The sequence below is a fragment of the Antennarius striatus genome, chromosome 3, assembly GCF_040054535.1.
Source record: "Antennarius striatus isolate MH-2024 chromosome 3, ASM4005453v1, whole genome shotgun sequence".
Taxonomy (NCBI): Eukaryota; Metazoa; Chordata; class Actinopteri; order Lophiiformes; family Antennariidae; genus Antennarius; species Antennarius striatus.
The window spans coordinates 26,047,716-26,069,753 of NC_090778.1; the positions used below are offsets into that span (position 1 = coordinate 26,047,716).

Genomic DNA, 22,038 nt, shown 5'->3' on the forward strand with positions numbered 1-22,038 from the left:
GGGGGAGGGGGTTAGTGAGGTCATAGTGCGATCACAGCTACAGGATTGCAGGAACAAGGGGAGGATGTATAGAAGGGAATATTTTGAGAGGCACACACCCCATCAACCCCTCCTGCTCTGATTTATGGTGACCCCCTTTGTTTCTGTTATGTTGGGTTCATACATTCCTCCCATCCCCCACTTGGAATTCGTAGTGGCTTACAGGTTTTTTTTTGTGTGCCCTACAGCAATAATCTGTTATGTCTCTCCAAGGTTTCCTCTCAAACAGAGGGACCTAAGTTGTCGGGCACAAAGATCCATTCTGATTGGAGATCGGTCTGGGTGGTCGTGTACCAGAACTCTAACGTCCGTCTGAAACATCAACCGTAGTGCTGATACACCACCGCCGTCGTCTGGAGCAGGACGTGGGTGAAGGTGAGGTGTGGCTTGGCTCGCTGACCTGAGCATCGGTCGCTGAGTAGGAGGAGACGGAGACTCTCCCTCCGGCTGCCGTGGAATTCTCCACACCGTCTCTTTGTAGATGACCCTGGCGCTGACGCCGATCCACAGCAGCGTGGACAGGGAGGAGTAGTGCAGGGCGATGCCCACCTGTCACATGACACACTCAGATTAGACGCCACTCCTTACAATGAACGGGGCGAGTCAAAGCAGGACTTACCGCTTGACAAACCACCGGGTAGCTGGTCAAACATATGCCTCCTGCATAGATGGCTGTTGTCATGGCGATGTGGAAGCAGGTATTCAATAATGTGTGCCAACATTTTCTTGATATGTGAATGGAACTGAAGGGACACAGAGCACAATAATGGTGAGATGAGATGAGATGAGATGAGATAAGACGAAATGGTGAGATGAGATAAGAGGGTGAGATGAGAAGACATGAGAAAAGATGAAATAAAATAAGATATAATATGAGATGAAACCAGATGATGAGATGAGATGAGAAGAGTTATGAAAAAATGAGAAGAGATTAGATGAAATGGGATAAGAAAAATGGTGAGATGAGATAAGATGGCAAAATGAGAAGAGTTAAGAAAAGGTGAGAAGAGATGAGATCAGCTGAGGTAAGATGAAATGTTGAGATGAGATAAGATGGTGAGATGAGAAGAGATCATAAAAGATGAGATAAAATAAGATATAATACGAGATGGGACCAGATCATGAGATGAGATGAGATTACTATAGTTATGAAAAAATGACATTAGATGAAATGGGATAAGATAAATGATGGTGATAAGATATAAAGGGGTTAGATGAGATGAGAAGACTAAAGAAAAGATAGGAGATTAAATGAGATAAGGTAAGATAAAAGTCATCTTAAAATGACGTCATTACGTCATTTTAAGATGACTTAAAATGACGTAATGAAATAGGAGGGGTTATGAATGATGTGTTGACATGAAATAAGATTAGATGATGAGATGAGATAAGACAAAATATGACTAGAGTGGAGTGTCCAAGGAGTATGAGATGAACCATAAAAGTGCGACGTCTGTAGACGTCCGCTGCCATACCTGTGGTGTAATATGTGAGTGATGATGATGGTGAAGAGGCAGAGGAGGAGCACTGCAGTGCAGGCATACACCACTGGGTGGAGCACCCTCACAGAGATGGGTGTGGAGTTTGGGAAATCAGGGACCTCCTAAACAGAAATTTCACACAATTAAAACGGCCTCATTCACCCTTGTTGACTCTGGTAACTCACGCCGACCCACCTGCAGTACGGCGTAGTTACTCAGCAAAGAGCAGCGCATCGTCGAGGTGCTGCTGTCGCTGTGAACCAGCCGGCATCCATCTTGACTCCAGCCTCCCTGGTTCTCCGGCGCCTTCAGGCTCCACTGGGCCGCCACAGCGTCGGTACCCGGGGACTGGTGGCGAAGGGAGACCCAGACGGGCTCCGAGTGGTTCCACATGCTGCAGCCCTCTGAAATAGAAAACTGTCATGATGACTGGAGCTCTGAAAGAATACGACTAGAACTCTACTGATCAGGTTAAAGGACCTAAAGATGCTCTGAATAATGTTTCCCTTCAAGTAAACAGAGGAGGCTTCTCACCTAGACCAACAAAAATAACGGGGGTGTTGACGCTTCGCCGTCGTGAATGATCCCCACCGCTGCTCGAGTTCCCGGACAGGGGGAAAAAGCTGCCGGTTCTGAAAGCTACAAACTGCAGTTTACAGTCTGCAGGAGCATCAGATGGAAAGAGAGTAGCTGGGAGCGTCACCGAGGCCACGGCCACTGAGTTCTGGAGATAAAACACAATGCATACGAACATTTAAATATAGAATAATGAGCCTGATTGCATAAAAATGCATTTCCCCTCACCTTCAAGGGGAAGTTATTCAGGGAGGTGTTGTGGGAGCCGGTGCTGCAGCGAAAGCGAAGCTGCTGTTCATGAGTGGAGTCTGTGTTTTCCATCCCCAGGCTGACGGCTGAGGCTTCGCGGCGCTGATACGCCGTGCAGGTGATCCCGGTGAAGTGGGCCGGTCGGATGAAGTGAGCCTCCATCACGATGTTCCTGGACACCTGCATGCATCAAACAATGTTACTCGAAAGCCAAAGTCACAAACTGAGGTGTTTTTTTTTTTATTTTCACGACTAACAAACTTCGTTCTTTTAAATGTTAGAATGAAAATGTCAGCAGTAAGCTGAGCTTTACTTCCTACCATGGAGAAGTCCTGAGCGTGACTGTGGAGCTGAGGCCAGGCCAGCGTCTCCAGAGAATGGACGATGGAGCTGCAGGCTCTCTTCTCTCTCTGGGCCAGACTGAGGATCTGATCGTCGACCTGCATCAGATTACTCCCCATCTCAACCAGCACCTCTGACAACTGGGAGAAAGGCAGGCGTTGATGCCAGAAAGACAACAGACACACACGGTTACCCTGCATTTAAAAGCTCCCTCACCTCTCGTAGCTGACTGACATACTCCATGAACTTCTCCATCATTTGCGCCACGTACAAAACGTCCACGGAGTCGGTGAAGCCGGCGGCCTCCAGAGTGTAAGTTCGCACCTGGTGGGCCAGAGTGACGGCGTTGGAAGCATTGATGGGCCTCTGGATGAGGAACAAACACACGTTAAGGTGTGAAGTCATGAAGGGAAGCCGACACAATGTTCACATACTGACCAAGATGAAGGTGTGCAGGACCCGGGTGATGCCGTTGGTGTAGTGACAGTCTGAATAGTCGCCTTCCTGCCATTTCCCAGAGCGGTCACAGTATCTGGAGGCTTTTTTCTGCTCAATACCCCCATCCACAGACAGGGAGGGGTAACGCAACTGCAGGCAGTACTGATGGGAGGTGATGCCCGCCAGAGTCCTGGGCCATCTGGGGGGTCAAACCCGGACAAGAATGAGAACACTGAGTCTTAACTCAGGTTAACGCTCATCGTTATAGCAACTGGAACTAACCTGAACTCCCCACGGTTGTTGACAACTTTGTCCTCTGGGCAGAAGGAGGCACTGTTCTCTAGCACCACTATCTCGACGCTGCGAGATGTGTTCCCCCGCCCAGTAGAAACCACACACTCCCACTCTCCCCTGGCCTCCACGTGCACGTTGAATAGAATGAGTTCACTATAAAAACGATGGTGGAGATGCTTCATCAGCTTGACTGCATCAACATTTATTGATGCCTTCCAAAGTAAACAGACAACATCTTCAGGTTGATTCCATACCTGGTGATGAAGGTGCAGTCGTGCAGCACGCTGTTCTCCAGCTGGACGCCCACGTCTGGGTCGGAGGTCACCAGCTGACCGTTGTGACGCCAGTGTAAGGTGGTGATCTTGTCCACCAGGGCAGCAGTGCAGTGGAAGGGCAGTCGGTCGCCTTTGAAGACCACCTGACGCTGGGATGGCAGCAGCGACAGGGTGTGCAGCTCCAGAGGACCGTCTGAGCGAGAAAAGATGGAGATGGGACTGTCAAACATCCTTCAACAGTAACTACTCGACCTTAGAAAACTGCCTCCACATGAAATACAATGAGTCTGATAGTCTTGAGCAGATTGGATGAAGGCAACTGCAACAAAACCTGCAGGATTGGGCGCCAACTTGGCTCATCAATGCTTTTTTTTGCCAGGGTCTTACCACAGTTGAGCTGACTTTCCCTCAGTCCACGTAAGGGCTTTCCCTTTAGGCTCCTGGGGTAGGCACACAGGGTCTCTTCCCCCAAACGGGCAGAACTGCTGCGAAAAAATCCTGGGACCCAACGCAACCCGCAGTCACATGACAGGTAGTCTGAGTTGAAGTTCCTGCATAGAGAAAGTTTCACAGGACATCGTACCTGATATGAGACCGGAGGTCACAGCCATCCCTAACATCCAGTGTTTTATCGCTTTCCCTCTCCTCTAAATAAGACCTGGCGGTACTTCAAATATGACTAAAGCAAATGTTTGTTCAGACGGTCTTATCTTCTGATTAACAGTGGCCAAAATTCTAATATTGTTTAATGTGCAAATAGTATAAGGATGAAAAAATCGGAATGAAAACAGATAAGTCAAACTAGAATGTCGCTCATAACTCAGAACAGTTATAATCATCAAGCTGTTGAGAAAAATAAAAGAGAAAGGAGGCATCCTCACAAAAACATAATTTGTTTGACGTAAAGGACAGTTAATAAGACAATATAATATTTCTTTTACTCTAAATTATAACTATTTGTTAAGTTACAGCCACAAAGGCTTTGATTTGACACCTTTTTCTCCTTTTGTCTCCAGATAAGGGAACAAAGACTGTCAAACATTCCTCTTAATCATGATCCACACTCTGTCTGGAACCTTTATTGTATTAATCAGATAAGGAATGGCATTTGCTTTCATGTCAACGGTGTTTTACTCACACTAACTTGAGGGACAGCAGCTCCTGAAACACCCCTGGATCCACGGTGGAGATGATGTTACCAGAGAGGTTTCTATCAGAGCGTTAGGAACGAATGGTTAGCTCAACAGTTTCCCTCCACACAGTGGAGAAAGCACCGCTTTCATGAGATCTATCTATCTGTGTCTTACAGTTTAGTGAGATTGGTCAGTCCCTGGAACATTTCTGCAGCCAGGCAGCCGATGCGATTGTTGGATAGGTCGCTGATAGAGGGAAAAGACAACGGAGTGTGTGTTTGTATGAAAAGATTTGGTCAAATTTGGTCACATATCTCAAGTCTTTTAAGGTTTTTTGTGAAAATCTGATTAAATCCTTTCCCACATGAAGTTAAAAAATTTGCAGGACTTCCTTCCAGGTTGTATTCATCGCAGAATAAAGAAGATATACTTCTAGCGCCCTTGTTTCCCCAATGAGTAAGATAAGGTATTCTCTTATTAGTCCTACAGCGGGAAAATTTCCAATATAATTTCCAATTTCCAATATAAATATAACGCTCTGAGTTAAATACATACATAACGGAGCTCACAGCCCCTCCCACTTTCCCCTATCTCTTTAGGATCCCGGTAAAGCTTATCTCGGGCCCCCGGTCCTGCAGTCCACCTCTGAGTGTGATGTATAGCAACAGCCAGAAAGGGATGTGCTCTGCTGCACCTCTGATACTCCCCAGCAGCGAGCTGTCCAGACCATGTGTTTATCTCCCCCTGTTTGTTTTGAGAAGCCACAGACCTTGCAGGGAAAACACAAGTAGGGAGAGGAGGGCGGCGAGGAGAGGATGGGGGGGGTCACGCGGTGCAGCACAGGCGACCGGCTCCAGCCCACGCCGCAACCAGACCTCGCGTCCCAAAACCAGACCAGCGACCAGCGAGCGGTTGCAAACAGCTGCCCGTCACATCCAACGGCATCGTATAGGGAGGGGGAGGATTTGAGGTTTCCACGGTGGTGGATGACGCGGCCGGGCCCCCCCATAAGGATTGGCATAAACATTTGGTGAAGGAGGCATTTATTGTTACCATAAGAGCTCAATATAACGCACGGCGGAGCAGACGGGGGCGGTTAGTTGGGCTTGTCTCTTTCCACAACTGCTGGGAAGCTGGCAAACAATATCCAGAAAAACTACCAGCGTTTGTCTCATGGCAAACAAGGGAATTGAAAATGTCCAAAGGCTTTTTGTTGATTTATTTGTTACTCTGAACCTGAGAGGAATGTGAATCACGCTAATGTCTACTTACAGTTTCCGGAGCTCCGACAGGCCTTGGAAGGCTCCAGGCATGACCGTGCTGATTAAGTTGTGCTTGAGGTCCCTGGGAATAAAGAAAATATTGCTTGGTTGAGAAAATGCATGCAGGGATGATGTCGACATGTCTTAAAGGAACAGTTTGGAGAATTTAGTGCATTTTGGTTTCAGATTGCAGCCACATCGTCTCATCGTCCTTCTCAAGGAGGGCAATAAGAAAATCCTGCTCTAGTCTCTAGTTTAGTTTGACCATTCTGTGTTTTTGCAGAAGAATGGAAACGCAAAGTAAGTTTATTGATCATCAAACTTAGGGGGAGTTGGGTTGCGGCTTTGGAGCCAGGAGAACTAACTAGCAGCTGCTGAACTAGTCCTTGTGTTTTAAAATGAAGTGTTGTGGAGATAGATCCTGAACCTGGCTCGTCTACTGGGACACAGCATGATGTTTCTGCACACAGACAAGAAATCTTATCCCATCAGCCACCTGGGCTTGATTCTAGCAAGACGCAGATACTCGCCCAAGTAAAACATCAGTGGAATTTGATCCTGCTTGCAAAGGGTTCTGTCATTTTAACGTTCGCTTCAAAATGCCTCGTGATGAACGCAGCCATTGTGGACCATAAATATTATTTCTTTAACTGCCTTTGAGGATCGAATTTCATACTGTCCACCGTAGCTCTGTGCAGCCTCTTCCCTTTCTGCGCTCACAGCCATATGTTAAAGCATTCAGCCCGATGACCCCATCCATCAGCTAACCTGCATTACATTTTGAATCCAGGAGGTTTCTTATTGGCCAGGTGGGAATAGCAGGGGTTAAAGCAGGTCAGGAGATGGATGGTCATCGTGTTTGACGTGAGATGGTCGGGACAGGAGTTGGAATGTGATCCCTTTGTCCTCAGTGTGAAAAATGCCTTCTCCCATCGGACCAATCACAGGGGAGGATTTCCTTACAGGAGCTCAAAAGCATCACCGCTGCCGCTTCGTTTTTGTCTCTGGTGTCCCTCAGGGGGAGTCGCTGCTCCTGATTTCCGCAAAGACGACCCATCATTTGCAATGTAGTTGATTGCTACCTCACACCGTTTGCAACTTCAAGCATGTCTGAACTCCTTCTTTCGGGTAGACAGCTGTTTTAAGAATGAAGGTGAACAAATCGGGATTGGCAACGAGTCAGATTTTGCAGAATGGCTGGTAGGGAGTGAAAAATCAGGGGTTTAGCTGTCGCTCCAAAGCCTCTCCTCGTATAAGGATTACGGTGAGAGACAGGTTATGATGATAGAGCTCAAGCTACCTGGCCTTGAACCAGGAGACTGAGGTCTGTTTGTTTCAAAGCAGACAGCCTTGGACGGCTCGACTCTTTGAGTTCGTGCCAGCTTGTCAAGTGGAACACTTCACAGATTGTCAAAAAGGTGGACACTTCCACCAAGACGTAAGAAAAAAAAGAAAAAAAAAACAGAAAACAACTCAATGCTCAATAAATCTCACCGACGGAATCGAACCCTGCGACAGCGTGCCCTTGACACGTGAGAATACGCCGCTGTACGCGTGTGTGTGGCCTCCATGTATGCGGTAATCTCTGCTCTGTACATGTGTTTCTGTGTATCAGTAGCTATACAGGATCTGTTGACCAGGGTGGGGGGGGGGAGAACAATACTGCTGTTTCCAGTCTACGCGTCCTGGGACTCATTATTGCAGCGATGAAAGTTGAGGCACTGCCCACTGTTTCCTCTCTCTCTGATGGCCGTCACTCCCTCCCAGTCTGTCCTTTTCACACTCTTGCATCTGATGCGTAACGCCGACCTCCGTGTAAACACACACACACTCACAACGGGACGCAGACGGCACAACAAGTACGACAGAGCACGGACAAATCCTGGTTAGGACAGGAAAGAAAGTTTTCCTTGTCATTCTATATTCAAATTTAATTCTAACACACTCTTCTCCTCAGACGTCCAGTGTTACTTTAGGGAATTTCTTACTAGATTTGAAGCAAGTGACCCTACTTTACACGCAGAAAAAGATGTGTAAGGTTTTTTTTGTTGGTGTCTTCTATGGCAGAAATTATCCATCCATCCATTTTCTTGTAGACTAGATGATCAAAATTGTCTCTTCTTTGGCCGCTTATCCGCCTTGTCTGTCACCAGTCTGTTGGAGCCTATCCCAGCTTTCAAAGGGTGTGAGAGGCGGGGTACACCCCGAACAAAACACCCACGAACAATTTGGTGTGACCAGTTGGCCTTAGATGCGTGTTTTTGGAGGTGGGAGGAAGAGAATGGCAGAAACTACAAGTTTAAAATTGAAAGTGGTCAAAGGAAGTCTGTAGCCCAACCCTTGTCACCTCTCCAGGAGACATGAAAAAACCCACATACTTAATCATTTTAATAAAAATTTAAAAAAAAAAAAAATAAGCCCATGTTATTATTATTACTATGCAGGCTTTGCAGAGTTGAAAGTTTCTCACAGGACTGACAGATGGAGATAAAGATTCACATCTATGGACAATTTAGAGTCAACAAAAACACATTATTCAAAACCGTGCATTTAATTCCTACACACACAGAACATGCAAGCGTGAACGTCCGTGCACAAGCGCTCACATCGTAACCCGCGGCCTGCTGCTCATGCATGAGCCCGGCTAGAGGCTCGGAGACGTGAAACAGTCGCTGACAGCCACACATCAGCACACGACACTGATAGCGCGTCGCTTTTGAAGCATCTAGAACGGTGATAAAACCAACTATCATCAACCAGTCCTGCAGGCTAGCACTTTGCACGAGTATCAGCTGCGAGTATCACCAGTCCGCTACTTCTGATAGACTCTTATCACCAGGCTGGGGAATGTAGAGGAGGCCTCGAGGCGGTACCTGAAGACCGTCATTATCCAGACTTCAACTTTCCTTTCCTCCAAGTTTAATTACACGACGATACACGCTGCCGCTCCAGCGAGCCTCGTCTCCAGGTGATGACTCATCTGTAGTCATCGGCGCCCTGCCTGGCAACAGCTTCACAGCCCGGCGGCCTTGACACCGACGACAGCAGCTGTCGCCGAAGCCAGAGGATCATAGCGGAGACATGAAGACGGTCACGCTCGCCTGGCATGAAAACATCATCCACACAGGTCAGGAGTCGTAACACGCGGTCGTACTTCAGTAACAGCGTGTGTGTGTGTGCACAGAAAGCGACATGATTGGTGGTGACATTATTGTTAGGACTGTGATCTTCCTCTTTGTAATGGTGGGAGTGCCTCGCTTTATCCCCTTCGCCACATGAGGCCCGTCTGATTGGGTCGTGACAGACTCCAACTCGCTCCCAAGCCCAGAGGAGGCCTTTGTCTGCAGCCACCGGGCCCGACACCAGCGGGTGCCATTAAGAAAGCCTTTTTTTTATTCCCACAAACTCCTCCTCATCAATGGGGCAGGTCCCCCCGCCCCTCTGGAGAGTCATTTCTCTGTGGGTACGCGGGATGAGCACCTGGGTCCTCCCCCCAACGCCCGTTGGAGAGGAGCGACGTGCTTGTAGGGCAGCAGGAGGGTAATAATGAAGACACGGTCTGTAAAACGCTCCAGACGTGGAGTGTTCCATTATCAGGAGCGCGGCGGCCGGGGCTGGAGTACTCCACTGACATTGTTTAGGCCCCCCGGCCCCGGAGAGAGCTGGGAAAATGACTCAAGCCCAGGGAACGGCCACTCATTATCGCCAGACTGGGATCAAGAATTTCCTGTTCCTGGATTTTTTTGATTTTTTTTTTTTTTTTTTTTTTAATGGAGAGACGTGACAGAGATGATTTCTCTGCCCTAACTGCATTTATTTCACGCAAAGCGACACGAGATTAAAACCGATCCGTGGATGGATTAGCTGCAAAAAAGCACGGACGGATAACTGGCACCTTGGTTCTTGCCAGAGGTCAGTGGAGACCGTTTTTGTGCCGCGTGTCATTTCCTGTCTGGTTGGCGTGTCTAGCAGAGGCCCTCGCTCGTTTATTTTTACAGTTTCCTTTTTCTCCTTTTTTTTTTTTTTTTTTTTTTTGCTAGCTCGTTTTCCCCCCACAGGGAGGGGCAGGTGGGTTTAGGGATTCAGCACTGAGCGAAATTGGCCCCTAGTAAGGCCCCGCAGACCCCACCTCCCCTACTCCTCAACACACTTGCTCACAATAGGGGCTCTGTAACACAGGGACCCAAACGCACTCCTGCCCCCCCACCACCACCACCACCCCACAACCCCCAAAACAGGAAACTGGGATCTGCCGAGCTCTTGTTTTTCTACTAATTTCCTGCTTTGCTGCCCCTTCCCCAGATTATTTTCTTTAGTTTTTTCTGGTTCCTCTCAGGTTTGGACATACCTATTCAACTTTTATCTGCGTTCATCTGGAAGTGAGTTATTTTTGTGCAGAAAAAGTGAAGCTAAAGGAGCAAAAGCGAGACCTTTTCCATTATACTTCCATTACGCCGCTACACTTTAGATTACTATAAATGACTTATTTCCTTTCAATCGCAATCACCATCCCAACATCCACTGCCATTACAGCGCCTCAAACAAATATGACCCTGAACTCTGCCCCTGACTCGCTGTAACATAAACTGTGGATCCAGTTGCAGGATGTACAGGAATAGTAATATATACTTTTATTTGAAGTGTAAAATTTTCCTAAGTTGATTATATGTTTCTATACTCTGCAGAAAGAGGAGCAGGAGATTATTCTGCCAAGGAAAACTCAGGACTGTTATTGACTTCAGCTCTGGCTTTTGGAGGGAATGGGGCGATGGCTGTTTTGGCAGGTCTGTTAATTTTCATGAGATCTACCAGCAGGCACAGCAGTCAGAAACAATGAGAGTCAGTTTATAGCTTCAATTGGACATACAGTAGATCATGGCATAATAAGTCAAAGTCTCCAGGAGGCCGAGAAGATGGTTTTCCAATTAGAGAAAAGGCAGCAAAGGTGACTTTTTTGGTGGTTTTTACATCGTAGATCTTGATATTATGAACAAGAAAACATAATTTTACGTAGTTTAATTCTGTCAAAGTGAGTCATTTGATCTGAAAGACCCCAAAAGTCTCTTCAGTAATAATTTAATAGACTCGGGATTGAAACAATGCACTCATAATAGCTGGGAAGGAAACAGGAACAAACGCCTTTCATTCAATTTATCAATGAAAAGGGAGACTTGTGTCCGCGAGGTGGGTTTTCAGCCGGTAGGTGGACTACAGCATGTAGAGAGTGGGACGGGCCGGGGGGGGGGGGACCGTGTGAGACCCAGTGAGCTGGGAGAGGGGAGATGCTAAAATAAAGCAGAGAAGAAACACAAACGGAAGTGGGGGGAAGCTAGTCCAACGAAAGCCCGAGTTCCTCTGGAGGAAAACGGTTTGCGGAATGAGCGCAGGAGAGAGTTTCTGGCGTCTGAAGCACACGACTGGGTAATGGGCTTGAGCGGGGGGCTCGCTCGCTGTTTCAATAAACCCTCACAGCCATGACTGAGCTGGGCTCGCAACACAAACACACCCGATTCCTTCAGTTTATCTGAAAGACACATCTGGACTCTATCAACTCAGCAGCAACCCCCCCCCCCCCCCTTTTTTTCTGTTTCCACTCTCCAGCACGCTTAACCCCTTCCTCACCCGCTCCACCCCTCGATGTCCTTACGCTCTCATTAGGCGACCGTTGCCTAACCGGAGGCCATCCGATGGCGTGTGCGGGCAGGGCAAATGTTCTTTTTCTCTTTTCTTTTCCTTTTTTTTCCCTGCGAGGGTCCACGTCGGAGCTCGACGGGTCGACCCAGCTCTCGGTGCGGTGGGCCGGTCCCATCTGAACCAACCCAGACTGGTCTAGACAGAGGGGCTCCTCGCCGTGTCCACACATTCTCCACTGGTTTTAAGTGCTATACTGCTGCCCACCTCTGCTTTGTTCCCACTCATTAAAGTAATTTGCTTAGCTTGTGTGGAAATAATGTTAATCTCCCACCAGGAAAAACAACCTCAGATTTATATAAGGCAAACTGCAGGAGTGTGCTCTCCTTCATTCCCTCCCTCCGTCTCCCTTTCTCTCTCTCTCTCTCCCTCTCTCTCCAGCCACCATACCATCTTTAGCCATCTCGGCTCCAACTTCCCCCACGTCAGATGGTAAAGTTGTTTAAATTGGACTACTTCCTAACCCCGAACGGCTCAGATATGGCGGAGGCGATTTCAAGGTTGGTTTTAGCGAGGCGTCCCGCTTCCCGATCCTGGAAGCCAGATACCATCGAGTCAAATAGCAACGAATCGGTCGGAGCATTCTTAGCCATAATGTGATAATAGCGTATGTGCTTTCTATCATGCAGACATTTTCCTAAACATATCCAACATCTGGGCATTCTCCTACACTGTGTGACTCATTGGTCACAGGTTTCAGTGCAAACTTCCCTTGATTCTTATTCCTCTACCAGCATAAATCACAAGCAACTCCTTATTTCCTGCTCTTGAATGAAGGTATTATAAGTCAACAGGAAGTTTTTTGAGAATCTGGCGTGATGTTTCCTGTGAATGGTCTTGTATGTGGTGCTAGAAAAGTAATAGTACAGTCCTGTGAGGTACTGTAGGGATGAATTCGGACTCTATCTCGCTCGTAAATCTCATGGTCCCGCCAACACCGCGAGTCTCTAACTGGTCCTAACCACAAGCAACACTCCTGCCTTGCAGACCTGTCCACTGCAAGCGTCCTGCTGCTGCCTCATCCATCATCATCGCTGCCCCCTGCTCCCTGCTCCCACTCTCCCTGTAGGGTGAGCAGACCTGGTAATGAGGGCCCCTTGTGCCCTGCCTGTCCTGTGTCCCATGGTGCAGTGGGGCCCATTTGGACAACAGCCAGACTGCCTTTGCCCTCTTTGCTCATTATTCTCATTACCACGACTCAAATCAGCGTAGGACAGGCTGCTGGGATCTGTCCGCGAATTGTAAGGTTCCCGGCTTATTAGTGCAGCTGCCAGTGTCGGCTCCCATCAGAAAAGGGCGTGCACAGAGGTGGAGGTGCTCAAATAGATATGTGAGTATGTATCACAAGTCTGATGGTGTGGTGGTGACTAACGATTTGTTCTGCGATTGCCATCACAGAAGCCAGGTATGATTCAACTGCGGCTCCTGCCCATAAGATGGAAAAAAGCAAGGTGTTCCGGGATCCAAATGTGGCTGTTGGATGGAAACCTATTTAAAAGAGCCACAAAAACACAGCAGTTCAGCAAGAAGGCAAAAACAAACAAGGTTAAATTGCGTCTCTGCACTTGGGTGGTTTGGCAGGTTTTGAAGGCAATAGTAGCTCTGAGGAGGTTTGTCCCAATGAAAGGGCTAACTGTTTAGCCCAAGCCTGGAGGAGGGTGGCCTACCCCGGGGCAGGAGTCTCCGATCAACAGCAGAACTGCCTGCATCCAGCTCTGAACGGATGTCTAACGTGAGCGTGCATCTGTTGAGAGAGTTACCAGACGCGTTCGAAATAACTGGATAGGAGGCGAAGGTGCCCATACTAGGAAAAACTCTCCGAGTTACAATAAACACCGGCGCAACAACAGAGACGGAGAGTAAAAGTGTGCATCTGCAGTCACGTAAGGAAGGCGATGCAGCGTAACTACATGTTTACCAAAATAAATGGGCTGGCCTTTGATTACAATGCAATCACGTAATGCAATCACAATTGCTCCAAACGGCAAACACTCGCAGACGACATACTGGAAATGATGACCTGAATAGCAACGCTGGGCTCGAAAGGGCAAAACAAAACATCAAGCAAACAGAGGCAAAAAACCCTTCCTGTCCAAACCTTCCATCATCACCACGGTGATTTTTCGACGTGGCGTTTTTCACATCAGACGGTAATTTTACCATGAGCTCAGATGTAATTATAAGCTGTGCAGGGCACAATTAAAGGTTGAAGACGTCAGGGTGAGTGAGCAGACCTCCACCGCTGTGTGTCGGAGAGCCAGCTGAGGTTGAGGGCTGAAATGAGGCCTGGATGATTTACATTATGCCCTCTCCTTACGCCGGACACCCACGCCTCCCTCCCTCCGTGGAGCGGCGGTGTGTTATTTCGTCGGCCTGTCATGCGTCCTTCTCACAAGTCTTTTAGTTACGAGTCTCCAGGAGAAAACTCCACCCTGATGCCCCCTGCTAGCTTTATCACCGCTCCAGCTACAAGCCTCATTTCATGGGAGAGCTCGGGTTACCCGACCCGTCGACCCTGAGGTGCCGCAGAGAACCTCGTCCTCACCTACAAAAACAAGCAGCGTCATCTCATTTTACGTCAAACACTCTCAGCTGAAGATCTTTGCTATTAATTTAGTGGTTCTCCAGAGTGGTGTTAGTCACAGGATCTTGGTTTACTGTCTTCCTGTCAACAGCTTTATCTGCACTGCTGGCACGAGACGGTTGAGGTGAGAACACAAGAGTTGGCCTTGGAACCATTAACCCACATGCCACACATTAAGACGGCAATTCAGGCAATTTGGCTTTTGTTCTCAACTGGGACATCTGCTGGGATCTCCAGCAGGTAAGCTAACAACTGTAGCATATTACCATATTTTTCTTTCTTTCAACATTTTGGAGAAGCTTGTTAGCTTTATGGGTGGCAGCTCTGAGTGGCATATGGAACTAATATCCCGTCAACATACCCACTCTCCCTCCAACAAAATAAGTGTGTCTGCCAGACTACAGTATCCAGACTGAAGAGGCTCCATGTGTGTTGTTAGCTTCCAGGATGCTATAAAGCTTTACTGGTGCTCAGTAAAACAGCACACCTTCTGGTGGGAAACACATATCTGCCAATGCTTTTCCCATATTTCCAAAGTCATCTCCCATCATCCCCTCAGTTTGTTGTTTCTCCCACGGCTTCAAAACATCATAACGAATAATTTTTGTGTACGTATCCTTGAGTTTTTGCTCTCTGACATCACCTAAGCCTCCAGATTGTCTATGAAACACAATCTACACTCTATACACAATCCCAACCTCGCTATCACCACAACCTGGCAACGGACATCCTGATTTCAGACTTGATTGCACCACTTCTGACAAGGCGAGCGCCGACGCTTTTAGCTTAGAGGATACAATGAAGATTTCATCCTCAAAAAAAAAGTCTTTGCAGATAGAAATAGATCTTGGATGAATTATATGGCGCCATTTCCTGTTTATTCATCAAGCTTTTTCCCAATCAAAACAACTCCCTATCTTCTGCTGTAGAAGAACCAATAGTTATGATACTTTCCAATCTGGACCGATAGGTCATTGACCTAAAAAGGAGAGGTAACTGAAAACGGTACTCTGATGCTAACTAGTAGCTCCTTTCCTGGATGTCAACAGGCCTGCCACTCATTTCTATCTCCCAGATTCATCCCACCTATCATCTGTCTCGCACCCCATTCAGAGATTAGGATTGGATTAAGGAGGGCCAGGCTGTCCACGAACCACAGGCGAAGCAGCCAACATCCGCCTCCTCCCAGAGATCTCTCTTATCTTGTCCTATGGAGTAAGGATGCCTGATAATGAAGGTCTGGAGTGTAATTATGTGAACTTTTCAACATAAGTAAACTTTGTGATAGCCAGTCTGACTGCATCATCCTCCCTCCTGGACGGAGGCCCACGATTGGATTTGAATCCCACAGAAATGTTCGGATCTCACAGATGCTCTACTAAAAAGGCCTCGGTGCAGGCTAAAATAACAACTCATAGATGATGTATAAGCCATATCTCATTAGAACAATAAACAGGACATTATAGCATTAGCAGAGGTGAAATATTCTCAAACAAACAGCAGCCTACTCACAGTTTCTCCAAAGCGTTAAGTCCAAAGAAGGATCCGTTTCTCAGGACTCGGATTTTGTTGTGGCTCAGGATCCTGTAACAAAGAGACACAGCGGCATTGTTATTCTATGATGCTATGATGCTAAATACAGACATGCTAAGTTGCTATCTTGGACATCAGCTTCACTATTCAGGAAAAGTTGAGGTCTAACCAGACCCAGAGTAGGGGTCACTACCAGAAGATGAGGGCAGGAGGGAAACGTCCGCTAGCCTGACTGGAGACATTAGCCTAAGATGGTTCCAATTAATGTTAGAGATGGAATAGAACATCAAGATTAGCAGGGAAGCTGCAATCTTGATAATCGTTCTGCATACATTTTTACATCAAAGGGACGTCTTTCCACATCAAACAAAGGACTGCACAGACCATGTCAATTAGACCTTTTCCAAGTTGGCTTATAGGATTCTTATCAAACCAGAGGCTGAGGCGGAGATCGCTCTGTCTGACAGGGGATCAAGGCAACTGGATATTTATCGTAATCTCTTTGCTCCGAAGGACATTGTTAGAGCCGCTTAGGATAGATCCTTACCTACGAAGATAGCTTGACTTTTTCGGAAAACACGATTCTGCCCTCTGGGCTGGTCTAATCCGCAGCCAGCAGGTCTAGCTTAGTTTAGCTTAGTTTAGCATGGTGAATGCACAGGTGTGACAGCCAGAAGCTCAGACGAAATTTGCTTTCGAGTTCTGTTTTGAGGGATCTTCAGATTCAGGGTGGTTGCTGGGATGACCACTCAGGCTTCTGATTTTAAAAGGTTGTTTCTTCACCTGTTCCTCAAAGAGAGGTTGTCTGCTCTACTGGAAAATCTTGTCAGATGAGTTTTCGTGTGATTTGATGCTGTCAAATAGATAAATCAATGGGAGGAGCTAGAGGGAGATGGTTGAGCTGACAAAGCCTCAAATCTTGGGTTGTTATTGTGCATCGGATGCATTTTTAATTTTGGGACACAACTTTTTCTTTTAGGCATTAAGTCAAGAGATCCTCATTGCTTTTGCTGCTGCCCACGTCACCTCAGCAGGAACTCTGGCGACAGCTTACCATCATTAACACACCCTTCAGTTTCACATCATCTTTGCTGCTACCACATGGTGCTTAATGGGCTGTTTGCGACATTAAGTGCTGTCTTAATCGAGAGAGTGGAGCTGCTTGAGCGCCTTTAAAAGAGGGAGCGGGCTGTGAACAGTCTTTAAGATTTACAGATTCAGCAGCAGCAGTCGCTGCCTTTTCCCCACCCCCCACCCCCCTTTCCTGCCACATCAATAAAAACACTGCCTTCAAGCTCTGCACCTTCCAAGTCAGCTAATGACCAGATTTAATCACCTGGCCCCGGTACACACTGGGCAACTCGGTCCAACTTGGCCCTTCACTCCAGGGAGTCAACTGACAGCGGCGGCATTAAGACGATTTGAAAACGTAAGTTATCAATTCAAGGAGAGAAGAGAGAGAGAGAGAGAGAGAGAGAGAGAGAGAGAGAGAGAGAGAGAGAGAGAGAGAGAGCAAATAATTTTATCCCCCAGTTATCAACGCCACCGCCGATATCTGCCTGCAATTATCCGCCGAGAAGAAAACCAGAAACGCATACTTTTAAAGTGAGATGCGAACACAAGGCGAGGGCTGCTCCGCCTGTTTCGCTCAGTATCATGATCTTTAGAATCGTCTTACGATCACCGAAAACCACGTTCATTTTCTGAGCTGCAACTTTGCCCCACTTTAGCGCTTCATATCTAAACTTTTAGGGTGTGGGCGTGCGTGTCGTGTTCACAAATCCGCACTCGGTCATCGGAATAAATCAGTTATTAAATGCAGGCTTTGCTAGACAGGAAGTCAGGCCAGGGCAGAGGTAGCCCTGCGGTGTGGTTGCCTGTAGCTGAACCAGTGACTCCTGAAACTTAAGGTCTCTCGCTCGACTCTGGGCTCAGTATCTGTCCTGTAACTGGATGCAGGCCTGAGATGAAAGCTACAGAAGATCCGGAACTGCCTGAATAATTCAATACAGACAGAAAAGGAGAAAGTCACATCTGGCAAAGCAGACCATAATTCAATACAGACAGTTAAGATACAAATAGTTCCTCTTAGACTAAGCTCATTATGCAGAAAACACTACTAGTCAGGCGCATTGCATGTGTCATTTTAGCATAAATCTTTAGCGTGCTGCAGTTCCTGTGGGAGCAAAATGCTTAATAACCACCAGAATGTTAAATGTTTACACCTGTTTGTCTGTTACCAAGCTAACGCTAAGCTAATAAACCAAACTGGTAAGGCCCAGGCCAGGTAACCATTAGAATGTGGTGCAGATCCAGGAAGTCTTTACAACTTTCCTTTACAACATTGCGAGGGGGCTTTTCAGCATTTTCCAAAATCACGCAAAAACTATTTAACTGTTTTCCATGAAACTTTGTTGAGGGGTGGGACGGGGGCCAGGCAAGAAAACAGTAAATTCTGGTGCTTATAGGGGTGGATGCAGGTCTTTCTTTCCTTTTTCAAGTGTCTTTATTGGAAGAAAACATTTGTGTGGTAGTTTACCCTTTATAATTTAACAAATACATGCACGTAAGAGAAAAAGTGTATCATCATGCCTGCTATTTATGTTTTACAGGGTCTTTATGTTATGAAATCACTTCCGTTTTTCTTTTACGACAGCTGGACAGAAGTGCTGGCTTGTCCAACCTTGGGTGAGGTATGACCGTTACTCTACTTGTGATAATATTTGAAAAGTTTCCCTCTAAAAACTTGCACAGATGTGTTTATCGGTCTGTTTCATGCATTCATGTTTGGAATCGCACCACAACAGCACTCATTTGCTTCAAGTTAAGACATTTCAACACACTGTATTTCAATTAGTTTACTATCCTGTCCACCAGGATGTCCGCAAATAAACAAAGTGCGACAATGCCATCGAATTAAAGCCGTCCCAGAGACAACAAAAGATTTCCAGGAACGTAGTGTCTGGTCACTACTGATACATACACACACACACACACACACACACACACCCTGATGTTTGGAGCACCGTGGTCCTGCAGGAGATTGTTCTTTCATAAACAATACAGAGAGTACAACTCTGAGAAATGCAGAGAGGCAGCAGTCTGTAAACAGACAGAAATAGTCGGCGTTCCCATCAGGCTAAACAGGAAACCCAGCCAATTAGCTGTTTATTCAGAACTCCGCTCCAGAGGTCAGGGGTCGTGGAGCGAGCACTTCCTGGGCAGCCAACAGACAGATGGAGCAGCGTCCGGAGGCAGGTGACAGTTGAGAGTGCATGACTTCATCGGAGGTTGGCGGAGGTTTACAGGCGGAAAGGAAGACGAAGAAGAAGGAGGAGGAGGAGGAAGAGCAGGAGGAGGAGGAGGAGGAAGAGGATTTGGAGCAAGAAGGCCTGACGTCTGCACAGCGCCACCGCCGCCGCCGCCTCCCTCCCCCTCGGCGTATGCGACAGATGAGGTTGACTTAATCTTCTTACATGTGCAATAAACTGCATGGCGTATGGCATGACAGCGCGTTAACTCAGTCCAGACCCCTGGATGGTATCTCTCATTCACTTAACCCTTTCAAAACCACAAAGGCCTCTGAGAAATCAGACAGCCTAATTGAATCCATCTAATCTGTGTTAAAAAAAAAAAAAAAAACAATAAGAAAAAACAAAACAGGGCCACATGTCAGGCACCAGGACCCCATCCACCCATTCCATCTAATTCATTTACATTAGATCAAAAAGCTGGAGGTTAAATGAGGGGGTCAAACAGAAGCACAGACAGCAGAGCTTCTCTGGTGTCATGTAGTCGTCATAGAGAGGTTAAACAAGGTCAGCTGACATGAGGAGTTCATCATACGGTATATTTCTACATGTTCTGTCCTACTTATGAGTCTGGCGTGACCAAGAATGCGTCTCAATTCACCCTTTTACGTAACCAAGGTCAAAAACAAACATAAAACTTGCGTTCCTCACGGTTATTGCTTTCCAGGAACCACACACAATTAATGAATTCCACGATATAGCGACAAACTATTTATCTTATTATTTACGGTAATTTAAACGTTGATGAACCCTCCCCATACTGGTATTAAACCACCTTATATCTGTATTACCTTTTCCCACACTCTGATAGACTGTTTAAAGCACTTTTGTGTCTCACGGAAGTCCGAGACTCACAGAACGTAGCAAACTTCCATCAGCCAATAGAATGCGTGTACGATATCACGTGACTACCTACTAAAAAATCCGCGATGAGGTGAAGTCACACGTTTTGATGGGCGAATGTGCGAGGGATTACAGTACTTTAACTTGTGATTCATGATATCAAAACTACAACTACCACCAGCTTTTGGTTTCGGTAGCCTCCTAGCTTTGTTAGCACTGCTTTTATTGTGTGTGAAACAAAAAACAAAACAAAACAAAAAAAAACCACGCACAAACCCTCGTCTCGCCAACCACATCAGCGCCGCTGGCTTTTGATCCTCCTGAATCTCATTGGCTGACAGATGAGGTACGTCTGGACGTACCTGTTCGGACTGTAAGCTACAACTTGTAGGACTTTTTCCCTGCAGCTGCTTTGGGTTTGGAGGTCACTGTCAGTCAGCGGTTTTGCTGAGGAATCATCTCCGCGGTGGAGCCAGAGGAGCAGCTGAACGGACGCCTTTCAGGTTTCCAGATCGCAACCTGGTGCAGAGTGACGGCGAGGGAAAACACATCCTTCCACCTCCTGTTCCAACCGCAGCTAAATGCTATAAACCAAAAGTCAAAGGGAAGCTCTGTTTGCCTTCGGTTTCTACTGAGAGTTCCGAGTCAATGTGCTCGCATGCCTCAGGCTTCATTATTAAAATTTGTTTTCTAAGAAATGCAAAGCGTAGACGGGAAATGCACCGTCATGTTTTGGCGTTCCGACATGAATGAGACGTATTCAAAGCGCTGATTTAATTCTGTAAGCAGCTTGAACAGCGTGGCTGAAGGCCGTTAAAGCAAACCTCAGACACAATGAGAATTTATAGATCAGTGCCTGAAGTAGCTCACAGGCAAATAAAAGACATAAAATAAAGATACCCAGACAAGGGAATAACATTTTTCCACCACTGTGTGGAATTGAATCCAGATCCTGATCATAATCTAGATCAAGACTGTAATAATTTGTTTTTGGAGTCAGGCGATGCATATTGGATTACAACAATGGGTAGAGATGTGGCTTTGTCTCCAAAACGTATCTGAGATCATGCAGATTGAGTGCAAGTCAAATTGATTCCATGCATTTGCGGATGGGTGGATGTAAAGTAGATTTGGAATTATAAAAAAATTCACATTTTTATTTATAACTCCCAAACTACATGCGATGAATGAAGTAGATTCCTAGGATGAACGCCATCATGCATCCCAAATGTTTGTTAGTTATTTTTGCATTGCCCATCTTGATATTTCTGATAATTTTGTCATTCATTTTCAATGCATTTTTTGCAGTATCGACATGATATTCCATGTTAGTCTCTTACAAAACAGTGTGAACACATCAATTCTGATTAGACCTTGACTTTTGATCCGGCGTTTCAAGGCCAGCAGAGACAGAATTATGCAGGTTGAGCGCCATAAAGGGCCTACAAAACAAATCCAACGGCGCTGCAGAGTAAACATCGTGTAACATTGGATGGGTCTCTTAACCTCGAGGACCACACGCGAGGTGAAAGACAAGAACCCTTGAAAGAGATTGGTAACGTGCCACAAATCCAGCCTTAATTCAGAGACCAACGGGAGCCAGATAATGAGAGTGATTTCAAATGAGAGCCTCAGAATGTTATTATTGAATTAAGCCCAGTTTAATTAGCCCATTGACTTTTTAATGCACAAGCTGCTGTGTGTCACAGCGGTCATTACGCTCACATAAATAAAAATAATAATTCAGCCTCCGGGGAATTTTCCATAGAGGTAATTAAATTCTGCTAAAAGCAATGCGATTATCCACTTTCACACGACGTTATTGAGCTCTTAAACTGTGTACGTTACAGCTGTGAACATTCTACACAAAACCAACGGAGGCTTTTACTGCATTTTCCTTCTTTGCTTTCCATTTGGGTAACTTCTACTTGACAGCACATCACATACGTAACGCTATGGTGGGAGCAATAGATGCACTAAAACCTGG

The 22,038-nt window shown here is 46.6% G+C and overlaps 1 protein-coding gene across 1 annotated transcript in view; it reads right to left on the reverse strand.

Annotated features, from left to right (window-relative positions):
• Positions 1-22,038, reverse strand: part of adgra2 (adhesion G protein-coupled receptor A2) — a 34,121-nt gene that overhangs the window by 3,010 nt on the left and 9,073 nt on the right. Inside the window, 16 exon segments of the mRNA XM_068311313.1 lie at positions 440-588; positions 659-782; positions 1,515-1,642; positions 1,716-1,924; positions 2,055-2,244; positions 2,325-2,525; positions 2,666-2,827; positions 2,904-3,053; positions 3,126-3,324; positions 3,408-3,572; positions 3,674-3,887; positions 4,082-4,245; positions 4,833-4,904; positions 5,002-5,073; positions 6,100-6,171; positions 15,877-15,948. Of these exon segments, the coding sequence (XP_068167414.1) occupies positions 440-588; positions 659-782; positions 1,515-1,642; positions 1,716-1,924; positions 2,055-2,244; positions 2,325-2,525; positions 2,666-2,827; positions 2,904-3,053; positions 3,126-3,324; positions 3,408-3,572; positions 3,674-3,887; positions 4,082-4,245; positions 4,833-4,904; positions 5,002-5,073; positions 6,100-6,171; positions 15,877-15,948 (2,343 nt within the window).